The sequence below is a fragment of the Pelodiscus sinensis genome, chromosome 5 (assembly GCF_049634645.1).
Source record: "Pelodiscus sinensis isolate JC-2024 chromosome 5, ASM4963464v1, whole genome shotgun sequence".
In the NCBI taxonomy this organism is placed as follows: Eukaryota; Metazoa; Chordata; order Testudines; family Trionychidae; genus Pelodiscus; species Pelodiscus sinensis.
Window position 1 is genome coordinate 10,052,295 of NC_134715.1, and position 12,747 is coordinate 10,065,041.

The 12,747-nt window shown below is 44.6% G+C and overlaps 1 protein-coding gene across 1 annotated transcript in view; it reads right to left on the reverse strand.

Annotated features, from left to right (window-relative positions):
- The window catches only part of ANTXR2 (ANTXR cell adhesion molecule 2), a 193,047-nt gene that overhangs the window by 95,714 nt on the left and 84,586 nt on the right, over positions 1-12,747 (reverse strand). Inside the window, exon 11 of the mRNA XM_075929467.1 lies at positions 1,590-1,668. Within this exon, the coding sequence (XP_075785582.1) occupies positions 1,590-1,668 (79 nt within the window). The remainder of the gene's footprint in view (positions 1-1,589; positions 1,669-12,747) is intronic.

Consider the following 12,747-nt stretch of genomic DNA (forward strand, 5'->3'; position numbering starts at 1 on the left):
CAGCAAAGCCAGCTCTCAGTGCATGCCAGTTCCATGGACCCACCTGCCCTCCCTTGCTGCCTCCTAAAGAGGCAGTGGGGGATGGGAAACAGGCAGGAACCAGTGCTGGGGGGAGCTGACTTAAAAACACCAGCCCCACAGAGTCGTTTGCCGCCTCCTGCACTGCTGCCTCTTTCAGGGTGCAGGGGAGGTAGCTGCAAAGCAGCCTCTGTCCACAGCAGGCCTGGGTTCACCATGGACAGAGGCTGCTCCACGTCAGCAGTACCTGTCTGGGGGTGAGGTTCCTGTTCCCCGTAGACAGAGGCTGCTCTGGAGCTTGGATCCCCCCCAGAAAGCGGCTGCTGCCACCCTGCGCTGCTGCCCCTGATAGAGAGACAGCAGCTGTGTGTGATAAGGGGCTACCCGGGGACTATCGAATAGTCATGTAACCACTAAAATTTGATGTAGTCACAGGACTATTCAACTAGGGTATGTCTACACTTGCACCCTAGTTCGAACTAGGGATGCAAATGCAGGCACTCGAAATAGTCAATGAAACGGGATTTAAATATTCATTAGCATGATCCGCCTGTGTGCTAGTTCAAATCACAGCTGATTCGAACCAGGAAGTGCGCACCAGGACGCGTTAGTTCGAACCAAATCCCTTGGTTCGAACTAACGTTACTTCTCAAAATGAGGGGTTTGGTTCGAACTAACGCGTCCCGGTGCGCACTTCCTGGTTCAAATGCTAATGAAGTGCGGGATATTGAAATTCCGCTTTACTGACTATTTCGAATGCCTGCATTTGCATCCCTTTTCTACATTTGTGGATCTTCTCATTTGTCAGAAGAGGCTTTTCCGAAGTTTGGCCTTCATCCAAAAGCCCCCTTCTTCCTCGTGGAACAAGGAATACAGGGGCTTCCAAACGAGTGCGTTTCCTCTTCCGCAAAAAAAAGCGGAAGAGCAAATGTGTTCCCTGGACACGATGGAGTTTTTTCAGGATACCACCTGTATCACCACCCCCTCCACCCCGGTCTATCCATACCCCGGGAGTGAGGAGCGAGCCAAGGGCAAGCCTTTGAGGGGGAAAAGTCCAGGCAGGAGGTACGCCTCTGAGGGAAGTGCAGGAGGCAAGGGGCATGGACTCATGGAAGAGGTGGGGAAGTGATGTTGCTTCGCAGGAAGAGACAGGACAGAGGTGTCCAGTTTTCAAAAATCAGAACATTTGCAACCCTGTGTAGAGTGGAAAGCCAACACCATATTGTTGCCTGCCATCTTAATGGGAAATAATAAATGAGTCATTTGACATACTATAACTGCTGAAAAAATCTGTCAAATACCAATTGTTTCATTAAGCACATCCAATTAGCGAAGCTTGCTTGGGTGCACAGAAATAAAATGAACATAAACATGCATTTCACAACACTTAATGATTTAGAAGATGCACACACTTGTGTCTAGGTACAGTTTCACAGCTATGCCTTTTCACACATTATTAATAGGCTAACATAGCTCTTTCAGTTTCTCTCACCAAACAAGTTACGCAAGGATAAAACAGTAAGTCTCACAATTTCAACATCTACATGAAATACTGTCAGCCATTGACTTACACATTCTGAAGCAGTAATTGTCAATGAGCTGGAGATCAAAGATTCTCCTTCATTCAAACTCACCAACACTTCTAAAGTCCTGGAAAGTAAAAAAAAAAACAATAAATATATGTGAATCATAGCATATGTACATTAAATAGACATCTTGCATCAGACTCAGTTAAAATAGAGCAGGAAGCATGGTTGACCAGAAGAATGGGAGCCAAGATATGGATGTCTCTAAAGCTAAAATGTTGTGTTACTGTCCTGACCACTTATAATTTGGCAGTATTTTTAGCCATTCAGCTAAAACATGGATTCAGCTGTCTAGCTCTAGTAATCAAAGGTTGGGAATTTGCACTTCAACGTTTGAGTCTCAGTTGACACAACTGTAAAATAGTCATATTAGTAGTGTTGTGTGGGTTAAAATTTGAAGACATGTTTGATATCCTTGGGAAAGAGATCTAAACTAGTTATAAAATATTAATTCATCCTCAATAATACTTTTTTAGAGTTTTATTGTTACAAATAGTTCAAAAATAATATTGTAACCCATATTCAACAAAAATATATCTAGCCATATGCAACCAGCAGGCTAACAATGGCTATATATAAAGTGGCCAAGACTCCTGTAAATAGTTTATAAATATCTGCTCCCCCACCCCCCACTGGTCGATCAGCACTTCACTATGTGCTTGTTCTCAGCCAGCAAGACCCCCGCCCACTAGGGATGTAATAGTGTAGTCAATTAACCAATAACCAAACTGGGTGGGGTTGCAACTTCTTTGGAGGATAGGGACATAATTCAAAATGACCTTAGCAAGTTAGAGAAATGGTCAGAGGTAAACAGGATGAGGTTTAATAAAGAGAAATGCAAATTGCTCCACTTAGGAAGGAACAATCAGTTCCATACATACAAGATGGGAAGCGACTGTCTAGGAAGGAGCATGGCGGAAAGGGATCTAGGGGTCATAGTGGACCACAAGTTGAATATGAGTCAACAGTATGATGCTGTTGCAAAAAAAAGCAAATATGATTCTAGGTTGTATCAACAGGTGTGCTGTAAGCAAAACTCGTGAAGTCATTCTGCCGCTCTACTCTGCACTAGTTAGGCCTCAGCTGGAGTACTGTGTCCAGTTCTGGGTGCCACATTTCAAGAAAGATGTGGAGAAATTGGAAAGGGTACAGAGAAGAGCGACAAGAATGATTAAAGGTTTAGAGAACATGACCTATGAAGCCAGGCTTCATGAACTGGGCTTGTTTAGTTTGGAAAAAAGAAGATTAAGGGGCGACATGATAGCGGTTTTCAAATATCTAAAAGGGTGTCACAAGGAGGAAGGAGAAAATTTGTTCCTCTTGGTTTCTGAGGACAGGACAAGGAGTAATGGGCTTAAAGTGCAGCAGGGGAGGTTTAGATTAGACATTAGGAAAAAATTCCTAACGTCAGGGTGGTCAAATATTGGAATAAATTGCCAAGGGAGGTGGTGGAATCTCCCTCTCTGGAGATATTTAAGAACAGGTTGGATAGACATCTGTCAGGGATGGTGTAGACGGAGCTTGGTCCTGCCTTGAGGGCGGGGGGCTGGACTCGATGACCTCTCGAGGTCCCTTCCAGTCCTATTATTCTATGATTCTAATGCTATAGACCAGTGGTTCTCAACCAGTGGTACAAGTACTCTTAGGAGTACTTGAGAGAAGACTGTGGGGTACATCAACACAACTGAAATTTGGAGAAACTGAATTTTTGTTTTAAGTTTTACTGCGCTTTATTATTTTTGTATTTTTTATACCCAAAAATTTCATCACCCGCCTGGCTATGATTAAGTTGTTTAAACAACTGTGTTGCAATGTTAGAAAAAAATTTTGTTTGACTGAAAACTGCAGGTACTGGGGTACTATTTTTTTTAATGGCTACTTTATTAAAAAAAAAAAGGTTAGAAACACTGCCTCAGACTACAGCATTTCCCCCTTCTCCCACTTTGCCAGTAAATTTTCTAACAGGCTGACCAGCAGCCTGGCTCAGTCACAGCTTGCGCCAGGTCGGTCTGGGAGCTCAGACCTCCCCACTGGTCTGAGCTCCTTAATTAGAGTTTCCCCATAATCAAACACTCCCATCGTCTTCCCTTACTCCTTGTGAGAAGCAGGAGTACTGGCACCAATAGGGATGCCCTCTGAGTTCGATTTAGTGGGTCTTTACTAGACCTGCTAAATCAAACTCCAGAAGATCAATTGCAGCAGCATCAATCTTCCCTATAGTGAAAACATAGAATCATAGAACACTAGAACTGGAAGTGATCCCTCAAGAAGTCCAAGTACTGTCTAGACAAAGTACGACAGCACCAAGTACTGTCTAGATCAGGGGAGTCGAAACTTTTTTCAAAGAGGGCCAGATTTGATGAAGTGAACATGCGTGAGGGCCGACCATTTTGCCTGACATTCTTTGAACCATTAAAATTAAATGCAAATTAACTATTTTATGCAAAGTTTATTGCAAACAGCATACTTTTCATTTCATCACATGGATGACAAATCTAAACAGGTGTTAAATCACTCTGCCTTTCATATCTGAAGTCCAGATGAAAAAAAAAAAATCCAGGAAGCTGAAATATATGTCAGGAACATTGTAAATTACATTACATATTATTGGTAATAAAGGTTGTACCGTATATTCCGGCGTACAAGACGACCTCTGATGTTAAAAAACATCCCCCAAAAATCGGGGGTCGTCTTGTACGCCGGATGCCCCGCCGCCGGAGCCCCTCCGCGGCTTTGAAAGCCTCGGGGGAAGCCGGCGGCGGGGCATCCCAGGTGCGCATGGGCTGCCCCCCCGCCGGAGCCCCTCCGCGGCTTTGAAAGCCTCGGGGGAAGCCGGCGGCGGGGCATCCCAGGCGCGCATGGGCTGCCCCCCCGCCGGAGCCCCTCCGCGGCTTTGAAAGCCTCGGGGGAAGCCGGCGGGGGGGCATCCCAGGCGCGCATGGGCTACCCCCCGCCGGAGCCCCTCCGCGGCGGCGCGGAGGGGCTCCGGCGGGGGGGCAGCCCATGCGCGCCTGGGATGCCCTGCCGCCGGCTTCCCCCGAGGCTTTCAAAGCCGCGGAGGGGCTCCGGCGGGGGGGCAGCCCATGCGCGCCTGGGATGCCCCCCCGCCGGCTTCCCCCGAGGCTTTCAAAGCCGCGGAGGGGCTCCGGCGGGGGGGCAGCCCATGCGCGCCTGGGATGCCCCCCCGCCGGCTTCCCCCGAGGCTTTCAAAGCCGCGGAGGGGCTCCGGCGGGGGGGCAGCCCATGCGCGCCTGGGATGCCCCGCCGCCGGCTTCCCCCGAGGCTTTCAAAGCCGCGGAGGGGCTCCGGCGGGGGGGCAGCCCATGCGCGCCTGGGATGCCCCCCCGCCGGCTTCCCCCGAGGCTTTCAAAGCCGCGGAGGGGCTCCGGCGGGGGGGCAGCCCATGCGCGCCTGGGATGCCCCCCCGCCGGCTTCCCCCGAGGCTTTCAAAGCCACGGAGGGGCTCCGGCGGGAGGGGGGGGGGCAGCCCAGGCGCTCCTGGCGGCTTTGCTCCCGGTGCCTCTGGTCTGCTGGGGACCATCTCCAGCAGACCAGGGACACCGGGAGCAAAGGAGGCGGAGGGGCGCTGGGGTATAAGATGAAACCCTATCTTTTAATTAAAAAGATAGGGGGTCGTCTTATACACCCAGTCGCCCTATACGCCGGAAAATACGGTATGTCAACTTTTAAGTTCAAAAAATATGAACAGGAACATAACACCAAGTATACATGTTGTGTCCAAATATATTTATAACTGATTTAGACCAACTGACATTAACTGAGATTTTACAATGTATTCATCTCAATACATATGGATTTGTTGGGGGGCCTTAAAAGATAGATATTGCCAAATTACCTGTGGGGCCGTATTAAACCGGAACAAGGGCCGCAATTGGCCCGCGGGCTGGACTTTGGACATGCCTGGTCTAGATCATCCTTTACAGGTGTCTGTCTAATCTGCTCTTAAATATCCCCAGTGATGAAGATGCCACAAACACCCTAGGCAATTTATTCCAGTGTTTAACCTCCTTGACAGGCAGGAAGTTTTTCACATGGCCTGTGTGAAAAAGGTGTGCAGGATGCACCTCCCCACATGTGGACTAAAGCTTTAAAGATAAAATAAAAAGAATCCAACTTTGCAGTATTTCTTTTTAACAGGGACTCCATCCGCTTGACTGTTTGGATTGCATAGCTCTGACTGATTGCTATTGAACTTGCTTGCATACAAGTAATTTTACCAGGTATCCCATACTCAGGTTAGGGAAATATGGTCACCCTACTGAGCGAGAAAGTTACAGAGCAGAAAAGTGGTAGTGTAGAGAAGCCATAAATGTTCTGCTGAGTAGGCACATTTAAAGTTAAGTGTTTATTTAGTGCTATGCTGAAACCCAGCGCAGATTTCTGATAAACATCCAGAGTTTCTCTGATCACCTGTCTGAATCAACTCCCGGAGGGTATGTCTACACTACCCCGCTAGTTCGAACTAGCGGGGTAATGTATGCATACCGCACTTGCTAATGAAGCCCGGGATTTGAATTTCCCGGGCTTCATTAGCATAAGCGGGGAGCCGCCATTTTTAAATCCCCGCTGCTTCGAACCCCGTGTAGCGCGGCTACACGGGGCTCGAACTAGGTAGTTCGGACTAGGGTCCTATTCCGAACTACCGGTACTCCTCGTGAAACGAGGTGTACCGGTAGTTCGGAATAGGCACCCTAGTCCGAACTACCTAGTTCGAGCCCCGTGTAGCCGCGCTACACGGGGTTCGAAGCAGCGGGGATTTAAAAATGGCGGCTCCCCGCTTATGCTAATGAAGCCCGGGAAATTCAAATCCCGGGCTTCATTAGCAAGTGCGGTATGCATACATTACCCTCCTAGTTCGAACTAGGCGGGTAGTGTAGACATACCCTGAGTCTTTTGAGGTTCACGCATCCAGCTATGACACTGAAACACAGCCCAAAATTTTGTTCTCCAGTACCCTGAAGAAGCTGAAGTTCATGTGAGTTTTTTCATGGACTTCAATTACCTGGATCCGTTTTTTTCACAGCCTTGCACAGATGTAATGGAGAACAGAATTCAACCTATAGATACCTGTATGCAGCCGCAACACAGGAAGACCTTTTTGACTTGTGAGTCGACTGTATAGTCTGTACAGTGGTCAACTGACCACAGAAACAAAGACAAAAAGATAATCCCTCCTATAACACAGTGTTTCATTTTCTTTCCCTTTTGCTTCATTTGCCTATTTAAAGCATGAGTTACACAGCGACATGTGCCAAAAAACACACAGACTCCAAGTCAAATATTGCTCTTAGTTGCTCCCATGAAATGGCATTAACTTCTGTTGTGTTTCATGAGTGTAAAACAATTTGCCTCTAACATTTGCTGAACTTTTTCAGTGGTAGTAATTAAAATAATTACTAATTCATGAGTGCTTTCCCCTTTTACAGTGGATAGCATCCGTTGGTCTCAAAGCATTTCCCAAGCATTAATGAAGTAAATCTCACAATGCCCTAAATTCTAATCAAAGCCGGGGTGTGTGACCTTGGGCAAGCCATTTCACCTCTCAATATCATTTCATCCAGCAGCAATAAAACAGGGATAATAACATTTACCATACCTAGCTCATGGGGCAGTTGTGCAGATTGATTAGATAATTTTTACACAGCATTTTGATTATATACATACAAATACTGTTCGTCCTATTATTTGGGGGGTGGGGTGAAGTACTGAGGCTCCAGTGACAGGATGTATCAATGACAGACGTTTAGTAAGAGAAAGCCCAAATCAACCTAACTCAAGATCACAGGCCAGTCAGCAGAGATCAAGTCCACATCACCAGAGTGAGTCAATCTGTTTAACTCATCGCCCTCAGATTGACTTTGGCTTCCTACACAAGATTTTACAAAACTGAGGTGAAATGAGATGGTGGTTGATTTGAGACTAGCTAAGACATTAGCTAAGATATTATGAGGTGAACTTGATGCCCATAATGTCTGAAGAGTTCACCATCTATTTCAAATGGTGACATATTTAAAAAGAGGAGTTTATCCCAGACCTGTTGTGAAATGTCGTTTGTTTTTCAAATATAATAGACATCCATAACAGAATAGAATGGGTCCAGGAATCTTCAAGGAGTCAAGCTATTTAAACTGGTTTAATACACTAACGTAAGGTGACATCCTGGCTTCACGGAAGTCACTAACAAAACCTCCAATGACTGCATTGGGGCCAAGGAGTCCCTCACAGACTGGAATACTATAGCAGCATTTCTCAAACTGTGATACATGTACCAGTAGGAGCTGCACACAAGGGATATGCAGGTTGGTTTAAGATATAGCAACACAAAAGGTATTAGCATGCAACTACAATGATCACAATTTCAAAGGTGGCACTTTATATACTTCTGAGTTTTAAAGTCTGAGAACCTAGATTTCTCAAGGATCCTTTTAACATTTTTCTTCCAGGTAGTAGTTTTTGCAGGTTCCAAGTTTTTGTGATTCCTGAGACATGTTTTCCTAGCTGGGAGCCTGTGCTGAAAATCCATAGGTTCATACAGGGTTGTGAACAGGTGAAGCTTTATTCTGGTTATGTTAGTTGGCACTTTGAAAGCCACAGGAAACTTGAAAGTGGCAGAAATACTCACAGAAGTCTCCCCAATTGCTGTGGGAAACACATTGTGGATCAAGAAACTCCTTTTAACCAAACAGGACAGCTGAAAAACTCTTGCATAATAGCTAGCACTTCTATTCTAGAGGCACAGAGCATCCATTTGTGCCTATCGGGGTGGCTGGGCTCAAGCAGGGATTCATACCCTAGAGCAAGAACTGGCAGCAATACAATCATTGCTTTCCACCTGGAAGGGCAGTATTAAACTCCAGCCCTGCCTGCAGAGGCAATCAGGAAACATGCTAAATTAGCACAACTTCATAGTGTTCTGGCTCCATTCATTCCCTTCATAATCCACGTCAGCAGAGTCAAGACCCTTCCAGTATACGGCCTGCGGCCTGCTGTGTAGTGTCGACCTGCTCCAAGCAGGCTTATGCCACCAGGGGCACACACACTGCAAGTCACTGAGAAGATGGGGTATCCCATCCCACACCGTTTAGCTTATTAACTACTTAGTTCTGCCTACATGCCTGAGATGTAAGCAAGGATTATTATCCACTCTACAAAGCAGGAAAGTAAGGCAAAAATTAGGGCCAAAAATCATCAAACTTGGGTGCCAAAGTTAGTTATCTAAATAAGATCCCTGAATTGCCTAAATGGAGATTAAGGAGCATATAAGCACTTGTGTCTGAAAATGTCTATCCTGAGGCCAGGACTACACTAAAAGGGAAGGTCGAATCAAGACACACAACTCCAACTATGTTATTTACGTAGCTGGAGTCAATGTATCTTGTTTCGAATTTCCCTGCCATCCTCACAGCAGGAGGCTGATGGGTGCAAATGCTCTTGTTGGCTTCCCTTACTCCTCACAAGAGCAGGAATATCAGCCGCCAAAGAGGGTACCCTCTGAGTTTGATTTAGTGAGTCTTAACTAGACTCACTAATCAAACTCCAGAAGATCAATCGTGGCAGCATCGATCTTCTGTTTAGTAAAGACATAGCCTAAGTGACTTGTGCCAGACCACACAGGTTTTGTGGTAAATAGCTGGTTTCAAGGATAGGATCCTAGGATTTCAGGTTCCCAGGCTTGGTTTCAGAAGACAGCACCACACATCTCACACATAACTGACACAGTATGCAAGTAAATACTTAACATCACTAAATGTGATTTGGAAATTGGACTTCAGAAGTGGGATAAATCTCTCACTCCAGCAATGAAGTCAAAGATAAAATTTTCCACTGACTTAAAAATAGGAGCATATTGTAAGTTTCCTGCCGTGGCCTGTATTATTTAGATACAACAATATGAGAGTTATTAAAATAAAGAGCACCTCAAATTCTTGTGTGGATGGTGCTGCTAAGGCCACTTTTTATATTATGTAGAACTTAATCCTTCTTCCAGACTGAAGGCAAAGTATCTGAATTCCATTTACAATAAAACCTCTTTCCTGGCTCTAGCAATGCCACGTCCTTACAATGAGCATAGATTACATTCATCACGTCTAAATGAGAATTAGGCCCACAGGTAAAATCCCCATGGATTTCATTCTGAGCAGGATCGGGTTCCTAGTGCCATTTGCCAAGCTGCATGTTCCACTAACCTTTAGCTGTCAAATGTTCTGACAAAAATTGCAAGCAACAGGCTCACTGAACACATCAGCTCTCAACTCAAATATAATAAACTCAGAAGAACTAGTTTCTATATCAGCTTACTTCTTGATATACAGCTGCAGGGGTAAGCCACCCAAGATATTCCAAGGAGCTGATCATATTCTTTCAGTTCTTGAAGCTACAGAGTGAACTCTGACAGATAACTGTCTCATCCTCAGAAAGATAAACATGTCAAGACACAAACTAATTTTTTTCCTGCAGTTGTCATGTTTGAGGGATGCGAGCAATGTTTTATTTATTTTTATTTTTTAGTCTCTACCTACTTTGGGCCCTATGCACTTCACATTAATTGAAAACTGCACTCCCAAACTCAAATACAGAAGACGTTACTGATATGCTTGGCCATAAGCTCACAGTGCCAGCCCACTGTGATGATAATAAAATAATATATAACCTTATACCTTCAATCTCCTCCTCAACCAACCAAGAGAAAAGATTTGTGTACATTAACACGATATATTAACACATATTTTAAGTGTGTCGCATGTTGGGCACCCAAAGCTAAGGCAGCCCAGAAATCATCAGTGCATTTTCGAAAACCTTGGCCTTGGAATTTAGACCTTTACTAATGTTTTCATCCCACAGAGCACATCACTAAAGCCTAACACTACATGTGACTTAAACTGCCTGGTAACATTTCTGCAAACGCCTGACCGCTAGAACAAATGGCTTTTGCAAATCTTTGCAGACAGATACACTGATCTTGAAACAAATATTTGTATTGACATATTTAATGGCAACACTTATAAGAGGGGTCAGCAATCTTTTCAAATCAAAGAGCCAAACTACATCAAAATTAAGAACAAGTGGTCAACAAAGCGCCATAAAAGAATGCCCATTTGCATGACTGAAAATATACAACTTAATATTATTGTTAACTGACATGATGATTAACAATAGCATAAATGAAACACTGTCCTCAAATACTATAGTTAATGGGACTTCTGGTGATGCATCTTTTTGCATAGTTCTTTGAAGTTTACATCATAACTGGTCAAATTCAGGTTCATGCACACATTCAAGCTACATTAAGTAATTATGCGTTTTTAAAATTTTGAATTAATTTTTCATTTTAATTTAAAAAGTTGCATGTATGTTGGGAATGATAAAAGAGCCATATTGGGTTTCATATTGAGCCTTATGTTGCAGACCCCTGACTTATTATACACTAGCTGCTCTTCACAACACTAAAGAAGGACGGTCTCTGCTTTCATGTCATTGCAATCTAAGGATCTCTAAGCATGCCCAGTTAACTAGCTGTGCATTCAAATATCAACTTATGATGGCTACTTCCTTTGAAAGTTTATTTCTGACATGCACAGTTATATTTAGCTCAATACGCTCGGCTCCTAACCTTTGTACTAGTTAGAAATTCTTCCTAGACATTTGAAAGCTCACACTTGTCATTATCACAGCTGCCAAACACCACTCGGGAAAATAGAGATTATCGAACAAGAATTCAGCAAAACGTATAAGAAGCTCCCTAACAAACCAATGGATGACATAACATAGGGACAACAAAGGTAGTATCAAAACAAGCAGAGTTTGTGACATTTTAAAAGAGGAAGCAAAACAGAATCAGGTCCTTTGACAGTGTAAAGCAGCATAACTCCGTTGCGGTCAACAATGTAACATGATTTACACCAGTCCCACAATCTTTACAAGCTACTGTGGAAACAAGAGTGGTAAAACTATGCTGCTCTGAAGTTAAAATAAAAAGCTGGTTGGGACATTTTTGACTAAAAATGAAATTTAGTGTCAAAATCTGCGGTTCTGTCAAAGCTGAACCATTTCATGGAAAATCTTGCTGGGGTGGGGTGGAGTGGGGGGTCCAGGGCTGAAAGAGAGGAAAAAACTCTCACAGGTTAAAAGCACTGGCCTTATGTGGTTAGAGACCAACATTGCAGTCCCTGCTCATCCCAAGTCAGAGTGATCGGGGACGGAAAACTCTGCTGTGAATTTGGAAGGGCAAGGACTTCCATATGGGCCTCACCTATGTCTTACCAACCTGGCTAGTTGACACATCCTCCTGAACTGACATGTGGACAGGATTCCATTTTTGCAAGCCCACTTGGAAGATTTCCTTTTCATTCCAATGGGGAGCGAGAACCAAATTTGAAAACCTTGGAAGTTGCCTCAACATGGAACGGTGAGTCTCCAGTCTGCTGTAGTTAGACATCACCACAAGTCAGGCTCTGTAAATGCCTGACAAGGTTATCACATCGACTTTATCTGAGCAGTCCCAAGAATCAGAGATTCAGAAATTAGAAGGCCTAATTGCCATTTCCTCTAGCACATTGTGAGCCAGCTGGCTTTCTCAGTGGGGTCGCCGGCAGGAGGCTCCAGAAACTGATGGAAGAGATGCTGGACTCCTTCAAGCTCTGCTCCTGGGGAGTTACTACGATAAGCTCAGGAAAAAAAAAACCCACAGCCGACTCCCTCGATCTTTAGGGGGATAATTATCCAGCAGTGCTGCTCCTGTCGAATGGTCTCCTCCAGGCCCTTGAGGAACCTGCAAGCTCTGAATCAATGAGGATGTACAAATAGCTATATGTGCACACGTTCACAGGCTAAACAATGCTAGGTATGCCCAGCATGCAATTTCCCAATGGCTCACGTTTATCTTATTACAATGGGGAAAGGCGTATTTTTCACCTTCATTCTCAACCATAGCTGATGAGGATTTAGCAGAACTTCTCCAGAAACCACATGTGAAAAAAATCCAACTGAAAAAGCCCCTTCCCTCCCCCGCCAAGGAATTTAAGATAAACATGATTTTACCATGCAACAGTTATAACCACTCATCACTATTCTATGTAATGAACAAAAAAATGCAACTTCCAAAGTCCTAACAGTCACAACTTTC